This window comes from Amaranthus tricolor, chromosome 16, assembly GCF_026212465.1.
Source record: "Amaranthus tricolor cultivar Red isolate AtriRed21 chromosome 16, ASM2621246v1, whole genome shotgun sequence".
In the NCBI taxonomy this organism is placed as follows: Eukaryota; Viridiplantae; Streptophyta; class Magnoliopsida; order Caryophyllales; family Amaranthaceae; genus Amaranthus; species Amaranthus tricolor.
In genome coordinates this window covers 21,595,399-21,612,941 of record NC_080062.1, presented here as the reverse complement: position 1 = coordinate 21,612,941, position 17,543 = coordinate 21,595,399, and the positions used below count along the sequence as shown (strand labels likewise).

General features: G+C 33.7%; 3 protein-coding genes across 3 annotated transcripts; all 3 read right to left on the bottom strand.

The window, feature by feature from the left end:
* Positions 1-922: 922 nt before the first annotated feature.
* On the bottom strand, positions 923-2,352 carry LOC130802935 (uncharacterized). The gene is made up of 2 exons (XM_057667060.1): positions 1,992-2,352; positions 923-1,888 (listed from the first exon to the last, which is right to left on the bottom strand). The coding sequence occupies exons 1-2, from the start codon at positions 2,337-2,339 to the stop codon at positions 1,298-1,300; spliced, it is 939 nt and encodes a 312-aa protein (XP_057523043.1). The 5' UTR covers positions 2,340-2,352; the 3' UTR covers positions 923-1,297.
* Positions 2,353-2,381: 29 nt separating this feature from the next.
* LOC130802934 (protein ANTAGONIST OF LIKE HETEROCHROMATIN PROTEIN 1-like) lies at positions 2,382-3,854 on the bottom strand. The gene is made up of 3 exons (XM_057667059.1): positions 3,399-3,854; positions 3,092-3,317; positions 2,382-3,014 (listed from the first exon to the last, which is right to left on the bottom strand). Exons 1-3 carry the CDS (start codon positions 3,852-3,854, stop codon positions 2,512-2,514), a joined length of 1,185 nt encoding a protein of 394 aa, XP_057523042.1. The 3' UTR covers positions 2,382-2,511.
* A 311-nt stretch (positions 3,855-4,165) lies between these two features.
* Positions 4,166-7,050, bottom strand: LOC130802633 (uncharacterized). Its single transcript, XM_057666641.1, has 6 exons — positions 6,586-7,050; positions 6,111-6,348; positions 5,796-6,049; positions 4,588-4,724; positions 4,258-4,336; positions 4,166-4,177 (listed from the first exon to the last, which is right to left on the bottom strand). The coding sequence occupies exons 1-6, from the start codon at positions 7,048-7,050 to the stop codon at positions 4,166-4,168; spliced, it is 1,185 nt and encodes a 394-aa protein (XP_057522624.1).
* Positions 7,051-17,543: the final 10,493 nt, after the last annotated feature.

Genomic DNA, 17,543 nt, shown 5'->3' with positions numbered 1-17,543 from the left:
CCTCGTGTTTCACTTTAAGTGATTTAATAAATTTTAATAATAAGTCGCGAGCACACAGACATATAATCAAACATACATTATATATTTTATTTAATGATCATAAATTTTTCCAACAAAATATATCTAAATAATATACAATTGTAATCTCATTTTCAAATCACCATTTTAATATCAACTGTTCTCTACAGGAACTAATATCATAAATATTTCTCTTTCAAATTCAACCGCATTTAAAATTATTATTAAAATAATAATATAAATTTCATCAAAATAATATTATAAATTAATTATGTAACAAAATGGCAGTAAATATAATTTGAGAATTAAATATATAAATATAATATATGATATCGTACAAAGTTACATGTCCCATTTAAACACATCAATTATCACTTAGCACATACTACTAACGGAATAATACTAATTGGATGGACATTGAGAATTACCTTGTGAAACGAGCCTATATGCTCCTATCAAGCTTCCTTTATGAACTTGACGTTTGAATTATGATTTTTCTTTGTAATTTGTAGAAAGAAAAAAAAAAATGCTAAAGATTGCAAAATACTATAAAAGAGAAAAAGAAATTGATAATGGGTGTAAAGAAAAAAAAATGGTTAATGATAGAAGAAGAATTAGAAGGAGAAGAGAGAAAATTGATATGGTAAAATATTAAAGATTAAAAACGGTTTAATTTATAAGTATAAAATGAGGTAGGTTAGTGGAATTAGAGGGAAAGAGTGGGAAGAAGTGGAGAAATAAGTGGAGTTATATTAGGAAGTGGAAGAGTAATAAACATTATGTCAAAATTCGTTTTTCGAAATTGGTTTTCTTATTATTTATTTTATTTTATTTAAACTTAATTTTCTTTTTTTTTTTTTAAAACCGTGTCAGTTAGTTTTTTTTAACAAATTTATTTAGGGGCCGTTTGGTTCGCACAAGGGAATCGGAATGGAATCAGGAAAGGGAATGAAGGAGAAAGAAATGGATTCCCCTAATTTAGCCTAGTTGTTTGGTTGTGTTCAGGAAACGGAATGAACTGCTGAATGATTCCCTTTGTGACTGTTTGGTTCAAGCTAAGGAATCAAAATTTGATTTTTTAAATTCTTTTATATTTTCTCCAAAAATAAGTAGTTGTTATATGATAAACTTGAAAAAATTATTTTTTGAAAAAACATAACTCTAAATAATAACAACGTAGCTCGATTAATTACATATAATGACTTGTTTGTAGATCAAAATACATACGAAAAGTGTTCTAGTCCTTTTCAAAATCATTCATGGAACCACAACATTAGATCTAAGCATTACTATTTCCTCCAAGAAGACTCTTAACATAATCACTTTTCAAAGCGTCGGGACACTTTGAAAATATGAGGAGCTTGTTTGGTTGTGAGGTTAGAATGTTAGCCACTTCAAAAACTTGGTTAGGAGTTACACCTTCTAAATTAAAAGATAGTAGTTCCTCTAACACTTTCTCAGTCTGTTCAACTACTTTTTGCTCACGATCATCAGTGCGGGCCATCACATTTGCCATAGTTGAAAGATGAACATTCATGTCTTTCATGAATGCTTGTAAGCTAGCCAACTCATTAGAACTACCTTCACCAGCATTTCCTCTCTTACTTCTTTTATTAGAAGTTTTTTCAGTTTTCATTTTTTTAGCAGGAGGAGAAGTAACAGTTTGAGTGGCATTACCACTAGCATCAATTCCCTCATCATCACTTGAATCAAGTGTAACTTGTGGAGGGGCAACGTTTTGCAAATTCTGTATTGCTTCAACATAATCTTCAGCTGGTTTTCCGGTAGCGTAATCCTTGCCGTAAACATTCATTAGTTCATGAAAGTGCGGAAATGAAACTCCAAACAGGTTTTTGCAATTCGGATGATTCTGAACCAAACATTCAAATGTACAACATCATCAAAAAATCTCAAACATAATTGAACCATACTGTTCAAAGTAAACAATGTCAAATGTACAAAGGTTGGCATACCTTGCAATACTCGTCATAAACAGCCCGATCTACAGAAATCATTTTTTTTTCATCATCCCAGACGAATCCACTTGTATTTAACATTTGAGAAATAGCCCTAAACTTGGCTACAAGTGTCTTAAGTCGAGAATCAATGTGTGGCAGAGCCTTCAAACCACAACCAGGAAGAGCCTTACCTATGAGCTCCTCTAAGCGAACCATGTAGCCGCTTCTAAATCCATTTTCACACCTCCAGTGAGGATCAACAGCTAACTCTGACAAGGCTTCCACAAGAGCCTTATCTTCTTGGGCAGTCCAAAATCGTTTGTTTTTTCCCCTTCCACCTCCACTAGCACTACTTTCATCCATCCTCTATAACATTCAATACAAATAAACAAAATTGAACTATACTGATCATAGTAAACAAAATTGCATGTATATAAAAATGGAATGAACCAACAAATATTCAATACAAGAAATAAACATACAAGTCTGAAAATCAAATACAAGAAATGGAGGTTTTAAATAAAAATGAATAACATCACAAAGTAAGTCTGCGTTGTCTAGCCCTCCAATCATTGAACATATGTTGGGCCATTGTATTTCGGAAATTCGTCCATGGATCGGTTACAGCAATGGAGGTTATGTACTCCACATCATCTTCCTCATTAACATCACCATCATTATCATCACCATCATTATCATCACTATCATTTTCCTCAAACAAGTCCTCATCATCAAATTCTGCAAGCATGTATCTCTTTACCAAATTATGTAATAAAGCACAAGCAAGTACAATTCGACCATGTGTTTGTAAACTAAACCAAGAAGGACTTCTAAGAATCCCCCATCTTCCCTTGAGTAATCCAAAGCATCTCTCAATCACATTTCTAGCTTTTGCATGCCTTAAGTTGAAATATTCTTCGGCGGTTTGGGGTTGTCGGGGGCCATTATTCCATTCTCTAAGATGATAAAGATGCCCTCTATAGGGTGCAAGGAATCCTTCTCCATTAGTATATCCTCCATCACATAGATAATAACAACCTTGACAAATTAAAAAAAAAATATTACTCTCTTACTAAGTTAATCTCAAATAAAATCTAGTACGTCAATCAAATTACCTTTTGGAACTTTCAACCCATTAGGCCTAGAAATAGCATCTCGAAGAATCCGACCATCGTGTGCCGACCCCTCCCAACCAGGTAAGACATATATAAATTCCATCTCGGGTGAACATACTCCTAATACATTCATAGCAAGGGTACCTTTTCTAGTCCGATATTTGGATCGCTCATCACAAGGAACATTCACTAGAATCATTGTACCATCAAGGGCACCTAATGAATTCTACAAAACAAACAATATCACTTTACAATATGTAATAGTATCTCCATTTTATCTCAAATTAAAGTGTTGGTTTTTATTTACCTTGAAATATTTCCATCTTTCATCGTTGCAATCCTCTTGTATTGGTGTTGGTTTCTTAAGAAGAATATCATGTAACTTTAAGATTGCTAACAAACAAGCATGAAATTGTCTACTAATAGTTTCACCACTTCTATAAAAATGTGCACCCATCATTCTATTTTTCTTATGGTGAGCTAATGTGTATAAGAAACCCGCAACCATCTCTTCCAAACATGTGTTTCTTGTTTCATTTAATCCACCAATATCTCTAACCATCTCTAAAAGAACACCAAATGTGTATCGATTTATACGAAGATAGTTCCTACACAAAGTGTCACTTTCTCTAATCATTCTATTCAAGTTGTGCAATCTCATTTTTCTCCTAGTTTTTTTATCAAGCTTAACATAATGGGAATCGTATATAGTTTTTCTCATCGAGTACAACATCAAATGTAGCAACACAACACAATTAATCATAGTAATTATGAACCGAATACAATCCCAATTTCTTTATTTTAGCAAATTTATTATTTTTTTAACTTTTTTTAAACGTTTAACTTAGTTGTTTTAGCAAATTTATTTTTTATTTAATTTTCTTTATTTTAAATTATTATTAAAGAAAATCACATTAAAGATCACATTCATAAATAAATTTACGTTTAAAATCACATTCATAAATAAATTTACATTTATAAATAAAACATCATTTAACCCTAAAAGTTTGAAAAACAATAAAAACTGGTATCAAGAAAATTACCTTGTGTATCTAAATGAAGAACAGTTACAAATTACAATGTGACCTACAATGACATAAGAAATACAAAATTAGTAATTGCAACCAATTTTTCAAAAAAATGTAAATAAAAATCAAAATGCAAACTCTTTTAAAAGATCGTTTGGTATCGATGTAAATACGACTAAGAACCTTCAGTTTATAGTGAATCAAAACACGGCTATAACTATACAAGTTAATAGCGAAAATCAAAATGCGGCTATTACTTTACAAGTCAATAGCGAAATATACGACAAATGAAACATATGACTTTATTTGTGAAACAAACAAACTTTATATACCAAACGTATTTATTCAAATCTCATATTAAAACAATGATATAACAACTCTTAAAAAAATGTGGGAATATATGGACCGTCAGGAAGTAGGCTTGATCTAAATCCTGAGAACACGAGTGATTGTCATCACTAAATATACGGTTCTTGCAAGAACGAAACGGGATCAGGGGCTCGAGATCGATCTGAATAACCATTACATATTATCAAGCTATAGGATTTCTCATACAAACCCGAATAGAGGCGATTCAAGTGGCTACGCGACCATGACTCAGAGCTCTACAATTCGTATGAAGACACTGAAACTCAGAAACAATCAGAACGACCCCGAAAATGGCCAAAATAGAGTGAGAATGCTCAGTTTCTATCAATGTCCAAAATACTAAATTTTATACTAGAACCCAAATAACCCAAACAACCAATACTAATCAACACTAAAAACAACCCAATTACTAATTGAATTCATATACTCATCTTAAATTTAAGTTGCTTAAATTTGAATCGAAGACCCAAATTGAATCCACAAATACTAAACTACTTAAGGCCCTATTAGCCATTAAATTAATATACAAGTATGAATTCAAGAACACATAAAGAAAACTTACTCCTACACAAAAGAGATGGAGATGGTGATAATTAGATGTGTCCTCCTTCTTCTACAATAGCTACAATCATCAAAACACTTTAATTAGATTCTAGCTTCATAAAATTTGAGTGAAAATTTTTACTTAGATTTACTTACACCATTAATTTAAGAAGATGAAGGTTGGTAAAATTTCAGACTTTCGTTCCACTTTATGAAGAAATAAAGGTAGAGTTTGATCTCAGCTTTGTGTTTCTTTGAGAAGCTATGAAGAAGGTGAAAATGATATGAAGGAAAGAGTAGAGGAAGTACTCTTATAGATTATATAACTTAGGGGAAGGGGTTTTATTTTGGTGAGTAAGATTGAGAGGTGTGAGTCATAGGCCATAGTGGCAAAACGTGGATGATTAACTTCCTACTCATACTTATCACAGTATGAGGTGGATAATATACCCATATTTTCATCGTATACTTTATTTTGTCCCCAAACATAATAAATCTGATATCTAAAAATCGTAGTAAAAATTTTTACTTTTAAAATGACAAACTCATTTTACTTATTAAAATAGTAATTTTTAACAAAGACGTTTTTATATTTGTTTCATTCTCCCCTACTTAAGAAATTTTGACATCGAAATTTACATACCTTTAAATGCGGATATCAACTTCTCAAGTTCAGATTCTTTTTCCTAAGTCGCTTCCTCTTCTCCGTGGTGAGTCCACAGTACTTTCACTAAGGGAATTCACTTATTTCTAAACTCTTGGACCCGCTGATCAAGAATTTTTAATGGTTTTTCCTCATAACTCAGAGTTTCATCAACTTGTAGTGGTTCGTAGCTTAGGATGTGCGAAGGATCATACATATACTTGCATAGTTGAGACACATGAAAGACATTACGTATCCCATCCAACTCTGGCGGCAATGCTAATTCATAAGCCACTTCTCCAATCTTCGCAAGATTTCCAATGGCCGTATGAATTTTGGACTTAGTTTTCCTTTTACTCCAAATCGTTTCACGCCCTTCATTGGAGAAACTTTTAAGAAAACTTTATGACTACTTCAAATTCTAGCTTCCTCCTACGGTTGTCATTGTAGCTCTTCTGACGATCTTGAGCTCTCTTCATCAAACCCTGAATGACTTTTACCTGATCCACTGTTTCTTGAATCAAATCCGGTCCTGTAGGAATATTGGTGTCTAAGTATTCCCAACACAAAGGAGTTCTACACTTGCGCCCATACAAAGCTTTGAATGGTGCCAACCTGATACTCAAATGAAAATTATTATTGTAGGAGAATTCCACCAATGCTAATTTTGATTCCTAATCAGTTCCGAACATTAGCACACAAGATCGCAACAAATCTTCTAAGGTTTGAATAGTTTTCTCTGTCTGGTTCAAACTCAACTTTGTTCCGAAGGCTCCTTGTAATTCCTTCCAAAAATGTGATAAGAATTTAGAATCCCTATTAGAAACGATAGTTCTGGGCATGCCATGTAATTTAACTATCTTTCGAACTTAGATTTTAGCTAATTGTTTCACCGACCAAGTTGTTTTTACAGCAATAAACCGACTAGTCTTCGTCAATCGATCAAATATAACCCAAATGGAGTCATTACCCCTCCTTGACCTCGACAAACCAACCACAAAATCCATTGAAATGGAATCCCACTTCCAATCAAATATATCTAATGGCTGCGTCAACCCAGCTTCTTTCTTTCTCTCTGATTTGATCTTTTGACATACCAGACATCTAGACACAAATGCAGCTACATCTTTCTTTAACCCTTTCCACCAAAACAACTTTCTGAATTTGCTAACCATCTTATCATGGCCTGGATATACTGAGTAAGAACTAGCATGAGCTTCATGAAGATTCTCATTCCTTAATTCAGCATCCACGGGAACACATAGCCTTTTCTTGAACTTCCATTCTTGATTTTCATCATACTGAAATTCAGTGGTCGATCCCTCTCTAGCCCGCAACATCAATTCTACCAAGTATGGGTCTTCAAGTTGCTTCATCACAATTCTATCAAACAAAGTAGGTCATAGATATCGCATTGATTGTTCCCTGAACTTCTTCTGAAGTCACCAATTCAATACCCATTTTTTGAAGTTCTAACCATAACTCTCTCGGCAAACTTCTCATGAAATGTAATCCAGCATGAGGTCTTCGACTTAAGGCATCTGCAACTTTATTCGTTTGACCAGGATGATAAAGGATCTCGGTTTCATAATGTTTAATGAGCTCAAGCCACCGTCTCTGTCTCATATTCAGTTCCTTCTGAGTGAATATGTATTTCAGACTCTTATGATCTATGAAAATCTTACAAGGAGTCCCAAATAGATAATGACGCCATAGTTTTAGAGCAAATGCTACAACAGCCAACTGTAAATCATGAACTGGGTGGTTCCTCTCATGAATCTTCAATTGTCTACTTGCATAAGTTATTACCTTGCCCTTCTGCATTAAAACACACCCTAAACCTTCCGTGGAGGCATCATAGAAAATCTCAAATTCATTCTTGCTATCTGGTAGGGCTAACACTAGAGTGCTTGTCAACAGTTTCTTCAATTCCAAGCATGTCGCCTCACATTCAGAAGTCCACTCGAATTTCTTATCTTTACACACTAGTTGTGTGATTGGTCGAGCTATACTGGCAAAGTTTTCTACAAACTTTCTGTAAGAACTCGCTAGACCCATGAAACTTCGAACTTCATGTACATTTTTAGGTACAGGCCACTCTATGATAGCTTTCACCTTTTCTGAATCAACAGAAATTCCTTCTTTCGAGACTACATGACCCAAGAATGAGACTTCATCAAGCCAAAATTCACATTTGTTGAACTTCGCATATAATTTCTCTCTTATGAGCAAGTTTAGTACAATCCTTAAGTGCTCTTCGTGCTCCTTTTTGCTTCTCGAGTAGATAAGGATGTCTTCTATAAACACAACCACAAACTTATCGAGATTTTCCTTGAAACATCTCTGCATAAGGTTCATAAACGCCGCAGGTGCATTTATTAACCCAAATGGCATAACGACAAACTCATAGTGACCATACCGTTCTAAATGCAGTCTTTTGAATATCTGACTCAGCAATTCTCAATTGATGAAACCCTGACCTAAGATCGATCTTGAAAAAGACCTTTGCACCTCTCAATTGATCAAAAAGATCATCAATGCGCGGTAAAGGATATCGGTTTTTTACTGTTACTTTATTTAATTCTCGGTAATCAATGCGCAGTCTCATCGAGCCATCTTTCTTCTTGACGAACAATACTGGAGCACCCCATGGAGACACGCTGGGTCTTATGTACCCTTTCCCCAAAAGCTCATCTAATTGTTTCTTTAGCTCGGCCATTTCTGCAAGAGCCATGCGATAAGGTACCTTAGAGATTGGTGTGACTCCAGACATCAGATCGATGTGAAAGTCGACCACTCTCTTAGGTGGTAAGCCACATAAATCCTCGGGAAATACATTAGTGTACTCTAAAACGATAAGGATACTCTTCAAGTCTTTCTTTTCTCCTTCACTCTCTCCCAAAATATAACATAAATACCCAAGTTCGTCTGAATAATCCTCTTTTGAACTATTACAAAGTGAGAACAACCTCTGACTTGGTTTAACCTCTCTACCTTTGAAAATTACACAACTTTCATCCACAAACATCAAACTTACTGTTCTTCTTCGACAATCAACCTTAGCACTATATGCTTTCAACGAATCCATACCCAAAATGACATCATATTCACCCAACTCAAACTTTACTAGATCCGCGATTAAAACTTGGGGTGAAATCTCAATAGGGCAGTTTTTATAGAGTTTATTACAAGAAAATGGGATCCATCAACGATCCCGACTTTTAAATTTATGCTTACAAAACTAAGGGGAAATTTTAGTTTTTGAAGAAATTTATGTGAAATAAAAGAATAGTCCTGTATCGAATAAAACATAAGCTAATTGATTGCAAACTTTAAGGACACCAGAAATGAGATTACCTTGAGGTTCACATTTATCAGGAAACTCAGATTCACCCCCAATAGCGTACATTTGACCTACCACCCTCTGATTGTTATTAAACTTTCCTCCTTTATTTCCAAGTGGAATTTTATTTGGATTACCTCCCGTAGGACAGTCCCTAGTAATGTGACTTGGTTGACCACAAGTAAAACACAACCTTTTACCATGACAATCCTCTCCATAATGTTTTCGACTACACTTAGAACACGCCCAGATTTCTTTCTTCTGTTGTCATGTCAAGTCTCTACTCCAGGTTTGCTTATCACTGGGTTTCTGATATTGAAATTTGGGGCTCTCGGTGTTCGGTCTCTTAGATGGGTACACTACATGTTTCCCCCTCTCTCAGTTAAACCTATCTTTCTTTTCTTGAACTCTCTCTTGTTATAAAGCACTGTTAAATAAGTCTTGAAAGTCCCAATACTTCGTAACATACTTCTACAAGTTCAGATTTAGCCCTTCAAAGAACCTCGTGGCTTTCATTCGATCATTTGCAACGAAATCGGGCGCAAACCTAGATAATTCCATGAATTTGACCGAGTATTCCAGAACTGACATTTTCTCTTGCGATAGTGTGAGAAATTCACCCTCCTTTCTCCTTTGAAGGGAGATAGGATAAGATCTAGTCCTCAATCTTATAAAAAACTCTTCCCAGGTCATCCCGATGTTGTCCCCCTCAGCCTTCACGGTTTTCCACCACATACTTGCAGTGTCCTCAAGATAGAATGAGGCGATCTTGACCATCAGACCCCCCAGACAGTTAACAACCTCTAGAACCTTCTCTATCTGGTCAATCCAGTTTTCTAATTTGATCGGGTCAAATTCCCCATTATAAAATGGTGGTCTATGCCCTCCAAGCCTTCTAAACAATTCACTTTATTGGTCCAGTTTACCCTTACAATTCTAATCCTCAAGAATTTTAAGTAACCTTTCATTTGTTGCCTCCAACCTTCTATATTGAGAATCCATACTACGGCCTTCAACCTCAGTAGATAATTGTCGACCATGGCCTCTAGGCATAGCATTTATCTATTCACAGAAGGATAGATAGAAATCACTTACGAATTCTACTCATAACATGATAACATAAACTTTACACTTTACTAATAATGGTTTAGTGTTCTTGGGTCAAACTTACTTATACACATTGTTCACTCTTAGATTTTCTCCAATTTTCAAATACCTTATCACATTAATTAAAAAGTAGGGTGATGCATGGAATACATTAGACTCAGTCGTTAAAACGACATCCTAGGATTCATCTATCACATAAAATAAGTAAGCACATAGTATTTACAGGAAATATCCCCAGATTCGACTTAGATTCAATTCTACCGATCTCTCATATTTTCGAAATTCGTTTTTATATTCTTTTAAAAACTTTGGATCTGATACTAATTGAAACAGCTTGATGTGCTCGTTTTTAGAGCACATTTATCTCCTCATTTTAGTGTCGAATCTCGCGTTTTAGAATGCTTTTACACACTTTACGCATGATTTTACCTTGTTCTTGTTTCCCTGGCGTTTTGAAGTAATTTCAGGTATTTTTGGAGATTTCAAGGTATTTTACATTGCGTACGAGACTTAGATGCTTTGATCAAAGATTAGACATGCGTACCGAAGCTTTCCCAAGCATTCCATGTCTTTCCCAAGGTCCCCGCAATGTCCGGAAGGCATCCAAACCTTCAAAAGACGAAAATGGGCCAAGGAGAACAAGGACTCGACCGAATTCCAACACCATTCGGTTGAATGGAACTGCATTCGGGCGAATGAAATATAGCTTCGGCCAAATGGCTTCAAAACTCTATCAAAGTGTGCCTAGACTTGCTGGAAACCACGAATGGAGCCCCATTCGGTTGAATGGGTGCTCATTCGGGCGAATGCATGCTCAATTCGGCCGAATTCAAGCCCCAGACTGCGCGACTTCTTTTCTTCGCAAATCAAACTTCGAGGGCTTTTAGGGCTTTTTACCTCTTTTGTTCCTTAGCTCATATATACTCCCTTGTATTTGAATAAACCTCATGCCTATTGTGAGAGCTCTTATGCCTCACTTTAGAACATCAAACATTTATTTCTTTTTTTAGTTTTAAACCCTAGATTAGATTAATGTTCTTCATTAATGCTTTCTCTACATTCATGTCACTTCATTTATGTAAGTTTATTTCTTTAATGCTTTGATGTCTTTATTGCTTTCCTCTATTACTTTCTTCTATTGTTTACCTTTAATGCTTTCATTTAATGCTTTCTTAGTTTAGATTTAATGCTTTCATGTTCTTCCATTCTTTTAATGCTTTCCTTGTTTATTGCTTTTGCCTCTAGTATGTTAGAATAGTTTCTTTAGGGGTGTTAGGCTAGAGAAATCCTAGGTTTGGTCTTGTCTTCAATGTTTAGGATTAAGGTTGAGGTTGATGATGGTTGTTAATAGATATTCGATTCGAATCTTATCCTGCCACTCCTAGAGAGACATAGGGCGATTATAGGTCGTTCGTGTGGGTTATAAGGTCACCAACTTCCTCTCAATATCTAGAGTGTCTTGATTGAATATCGTTCGAACTCCCTTGACCTAGCTTATCTTTATCTCCAATAGACCATCCTAAGGTGGACATAACCTAATCCCCGCTTGCCTTTCATTGTTGAGTTTCTCTTTTTATGCTTGTTATTAGTTAAGTTCACCCACCAACCAACCTTCCATATAACCTTCCCACACCAAGTCTTTAGTCTAACATCCCTTTTCCTTGTGGTTCAACCCCCGACTTACCATTACACTCGTTGTAGTAGTATCAGGGTGAATATTGTTTGTATAACTTGGCTTTTAGTATTAACGACGTGATAGGAGTCGGTTATCACAGCCCGACCCAGCATAAATAGTATAATATTACTATCTACAAAGCACAGCGAAAGACTTATAGAAGTCTAGGCTGAATCCAACCTGTGGCTCAATAACCACAGCAAACCAATATCAGAGTATTTAAAAACTTTACATAACTGTAATATAATTAATTACTAACAATTTATAAGCTAAGTTAATACATTATAAAATATCTAAAGTCTTTTAAATTTTTACAACACATGATATGTCAAAATAGCATTATAAGTTAACTTTCCAAAAACGATGTCGTCGCTATCGCAACAGATGACACATAAAGGAGCAGCACATCCATCCGCACTAAAGTTGGCAACCTGAAAGTGGATGATAGGCCCCATAAAAAACGGTCAACAATTGAATTGTTGAGTACTCCAACAAACTATTATATTTATATATAAATCATTAACAACATTTCTAATTAAATTCTTTTGCTCATTTGGTAACTTCTTATAAACATTAATTTATCAAAATGCAAACTCTAATAAAAGACCGTGTGGTATCGCTGTAAATACGACTAAGAACCTTCGGTTTATAGTGAATCAAAACACGACTATAACTTTACAAGTTAATAGCAAAAATCAAAATGGGGCTATTACTTTACAAGTCGATAGCGAAACAATACGACAAATGAAACATATGAGTTCATTTGTGAACAAACAAAAGTATTTATTCAAATCTCATATTAAAACAATGATATAACAACGCTAAAAAAATGTGGGAATATATGGACCGTTAGGAAGTAGGCTTGATCTAAATCCTGAGAACACGGGTGATCGTCATCACCGAAAATACAGTTCTTGCAAGAACGAAACGGGATCGGGGGCTCGAGATCGATCCAAATAACCATTACCTATTATCAAGCTATAGGAATTCACAATAATCTGGATATAAATATCTGTTGCCAATTCCCAAAAACAGACATTTCTCAATGTCAAATATTTTATTATAAAACAAAACAACAATTTACTTGATTTCTTTGTAATCAAGAATCATTACTTAAAATATAAATCAATTCATCATCAACCATCAACATATAAGAACTTGAGTTACTATCAATGGAGTTTAACTAATTTTACACCAATCTTAAATCCCAATATCCAACTTATATCCTAAAATAATATCAACTAATCAAATACCTTAGTGATACATATGTTCCCAAATTGATAATTGAACCAACACCCATAATAACTAATTAAGAACCATAATTCAACAATACCAATCAATAAAGAAAGAATAATAATAACCCTAAATTGATCCCCAAATAACCAATAAATAACCTTAAACATTTGATTAAAAGAATGCCCAATTTATTTCATAGCTTCTAATCCCACTTTATAAATCCCGTATTAGTACATTTCAGGACACCTGTTAGTATTTTAGTCATAACTTTCTCATACGAAACTTTATAGAGGCGATTCAAGTGGCTATGCGACCATGACTCAGAGCTCTACAATTCGTATGCAGACACTAAAACCCAGAAAAAATCAGAACGGCCCTGAATATAGAAAAACAAAATGCTTATTGTTGATTTTTATGATAGTCTGTTAGTATTTTGGACATAACTCCCTCATATGAATTCATTTTGGGGCGATTCAAGTGTCCGCACGACCGCTACTTGGAGCTCTGCAAATCTTATGCAGACATCAGAACCCAAAAACAATCACAACTGACCAGAAAATGGCCAAAACAGAACGCTCAGTTTCTGTCAATTTCCAAAATACTAAATTTTATACTAGAACCCAAATAACCCAAACAACAAATACTAATCAACACTAAAAACAACCCAATTACTAATTGAATTCATATACTCATCTTAAATTTAAGTTGCTTAAATTTGAATCAAAGACCCAAATTGAATCCGCAAATACTAAACTACTTAAGGCCCTATTAGCCATTAAATTAATATACAAGTATGAATTCAACAACACATAAAGAAGACTTACTCCTACACAAAGGAGATAGAGATGGTGATAATTAGATGTGTCCTCCTTCTTCTACAATAGCTACAATCATCAAAACAATTTAATTATATTTTAGCTTCATAAAATTTGAGTGAGAATTTTCTGAAATTGAGATTGGGGAGCCCTTGTTTTATTTGTTAATAAAAATGATGGTACAATGAGGTTGTGCATTGACTATAGGGAGATTTACAAGATTACCATCAAGAACAGTTACCCTTTGTTTAGGAAAGTTGATCTTTTCGACTAGTTAAAAGTTAGGAACTCAAGAGTATTTCTATGATTTATTTGAGTTCTAGGTATCACAATTAAGAATAGCCGAGGAGGATATTCCTAATACTGCGTTCTAGACCAGTTATGGACTTTATGAGTGTCGATGATGTCATTTGGGGTAACAAATATGCCGACAAAGTTTATGGATTTGATGTAGACATACATTCGTCCTTATTTGGATAAGTTTATAGTTTTTACGAAATTTTGGTATATTCGAGAAACATGGAGGAACATGAAGAACATTTGAGGATTATGCTAAAACTTTCAGGAAAAAAAATGGTTAGGAAATTTATTAAGTATGAGTTTTGGCTTGAAGAAATAGTTTTTCCTGGTTCATATTGTGTCTAAGGATGTTTATGAGTGTCGATGATGTCATTTGGGGTAACAAATACGCTAACAACGTTTATGGATTTGATGTAGACATACATTCGTCCTTATTTGGATAAGTTTATAGTTTTTACGAAATTTGGTATATTCGAGAAACATGGAGGAACATGAAGAACATTTGAGGATTATGCTAAAACTTTGAGGAAAAAAAATGGTTAGGAAATTTATTAAGTATGAGTTTTGGCTTGAGGAAATAGTTTTTCCTGGTTCATATTGTGTCTAAGGATGGAATTTCCGTGTATTTGGAGAAGATTAAAACGATAACCAATTGACGATAACTGAAGTTCGGAGCATTTTGGGTTTTGTTGGTTACTATAGGAAATATGTTGAGAAATTCTGTAAGGTTACTCGTCCCATGTTTGAGTTGTTGAAGAAAAGAATTCGATTTTAATAAAGTGAGAGGTACACGATTGCTTTTAAGGAATTAAAGAGGAGACTCAGTACTACTCATGTATTAATAGTGCATGATTGTAGCAAAAGATTCAAGGTCTATTGTGATACTTCATTTAAAGGTTTGGGATGTGTACTTATGCAAGATGTAAATGTCATAGCTAGTCCATTGCGGCAGTTGAGGCCACATGAAATGAATTACCCTATGCACGACATTAAACTTGTTGTACTAATCCTTGCTCTGAAGTTGTGGAGACATTATTTGTATGGGCTACCGTGTAAGATCTACAACGATCTTCAAAACTTGAGGTGTCTTCAACCAGAAGGAATTTAACATGCGCCAAAGGCTATGACTTGAGGTTATTAGGATTATGTCTTGAAATTTTATACCACCCTAGGAAGGTGAACAAGTTGTCTTATGTTTAGAGGAGGACACAGAGGGTGTCGAATTCGTACCTCGGGAATTTTACCATGAAATGCAGAGTTTAAGATTAGAGATTTGTAACCAACATGAGGTTAGACGGTATTTGGGAGCAATGACCATTCATACAAACTTTGTTTGACCATATCAATGAGGCACAACTTCAGAATTCGGAGATTATTGAGTTGATCCATAGAATTGAGGGAAATGAGACTAATGTTTTTTAGTTAAAAGAAAGAGGAAAGGTGAGTCCGAAATTTATTAGACCTTTAGAAATTCTAAGAAGAGTTAGACAAGTTGCTTATGAGTTGCCTTTACCATCGACTTTGGTAAAAGTTCATTATGTGTTCCATGTTTCACAATTGAGGAAGTATGTTCATGATCCATCGCGTGTGCTAACTCATGAACCCCTTCACATCGATGAATCTTTAGCCTATGAGGAGAGACCTACTAGATTTTTGATACCCGAGTCAAAGAATTGAGAAACTCTAGGATTCCATTGGTCAAGGTTTTGTGGTCAAACTACATAGTAGAGGAAGCTACTTGGGAGAAGGAGACAAACATGAAAGAGCGATACCCTAACCTTTTCAGTAAGTTCGTTCTAGTTTCGGGACAAAACTATCTTAAGGGGGAAGAGTTGTAACAGACTCAAAATTCTTAATCACAATCTTTCGATTAATTATTTCAAATTTTCAATTCAAATATCTAATCCTTTGGTTATCCATTTCAAACCATCTTTAATTCCTAAACCTTTTTCAATTTTGTAATTCTTTCAAATATTAAACTTAAAAAATTTTATTTTGTTTAAAATCTTTTTATAAACACTAAAATATTATTTTATTATTTTATAGTACGAAAAGTAAAATTTTATTATTATATTCACGATTTTGTAAAACGTTACGTTTTAACTTTCTTCCTTAAATTAACATTACTACTTATTATTTTAACCTTATAACTTTGATTTAATTATTTTATATATAAAAAAGAGTCATATTTTAATTATTAACTTTAAGTATAGTTTAAGCAAAATTTTCTAAGTAAACTACATATTTTCATGATCAAATTTACCCGTTATTTTAAAGTATATTCACTTGTACATACTAGAACAAAAATTTGATGAACCAAAATCCTTTCTATAGTAACCCATGATGTTCACCAATTACACAAGCTATCACTATTTCCTTACACAAGCTAACCTTCTTCTACACTCCAAACTCTTACACATTTACTTACACACTCTAAATCACTTACACAAGTTAACCTTCTTCTATACTTCTAACACTCTTTTTCATACAATCTAATGAACTAAAAAGTTGCCCAAACACATTATAAATACCCCTCTTAGCCATGAGATCACTTACACCACCATCATCAAATCTTTCTAACATTCTTTCTTAGATTTTCACTTCATTAAAATGAAACTACCTTAAAACCTTTATTAAATTAGTTGAAGAAATTCAAGAAGATGGAGCTTAGAAAACTCTTTATTTAGCTTATATCATCATCATTTTAGAACGTTATTGGGTTATTACTTTGGGTACTTAATGTATCATTATTTTTGAAATTTGGATTTATTTATTTTGGGAGCTTAGAAGATAATCTATTTTGGGAGTTTGGATTAATTATCTTTGGAGCATTATTATCTATCTTTCAGGGTCTTATTTCTTATTATTTTCCTAATTAGTACTTAGTACTAATCCTTGGTGTTAGTATGGTATAACTTCTTACCCTACTTTTTTGTGGAATTTTACATTATAATTACTTTACAAGATGCAAAGTATGAGATATGATAATATGTTTTAGTAGGAAGTTAGTTTAATGAAATTATGATCAAAATTATATTAAGTATTTGTATGCTAAAAGCATTTATTAGTATGTGAATTTAATAATCTTTAAACAAGTTTAGGAAATTGGGTGCAAAATTGTATTCTAGAGATATTAAGTATGATTCATGTCATAAACTAGTGCTAGTATGTTTATAAGTTATGTGTTACATTAGGAATGTTATGATATTTAAGAATTTTTATGTTAAAACTTTATTAATATGTTTATGTTAGCCGTCAAATTAGTTTATAAGGTAGTAACTTATTTTATGAACTTATTTTTATTAAGTATGGTTATATTAAGAATATTGTTATTATACTTTATTTTGAGATTTAATTTTATCCTTAAGGTTGTAGTAAATTTCTAAGTTATTG

Bases quoted from the DNA above. Each gene is read 5' to 3' on its own strand.
- LOC130802633 (XM_057666641.1), bottom strand. From the start codon at position 7,050: ATGAAGCAACTTGAAGACCCATACTTGGTAGAATTGATGTTGCGGGCT. The intron at 4,725-5,795 runs GTCCAAGAGTTT...TACGAATTGTAG, and splicing joins TAAAAATTCTTGATCAGCGG to AGCTCTGAGTCATGGTCGCG. The intron at 4,337-4,587 runs GTATATTTAGTG...TAACTTGTATAG, and splicing joins GTTTCGTTCTTGCAAGAACC to TTATAGCCGTGTTTTGATTC.
- LOC130802934 (XM_057667059.1), bottom strand. From the start codon at position 3,854: ATGATTAATTGTGTTGTGTTGCTACATTTGATGTTGTACTCGATGAGA. The intron at 3,318-3,398 runs GTAAATAAAAAC...TTTGTTTTGTAG, and splicing joins AAAGATGGAAATATTTCAAG to AATTCATTAGGTGCCCTTGA. The intron at 3,015-3,091 runs GTAATTTGATTG...TAATTTGTCAAG, and splicing joins TGGGTTGAAAGTTCCAAAAG to GTTGTTATTATCTATGTGAT.
- LOC130802935 (XM_057667060.1), bottom strand. From the start codon at position 2,339: ATGGATGAAAGTAGTGCTAGTGGAGGTGGAAGGGGAAAAAACAAACGA. The intron at 1,889-1,991 runs GTATGCCAACCT...TGTTTGGTTCAG, and splicing joins TTTATGACGAGTATTGCAAG to AATCATCCGAATTGCAAAAA.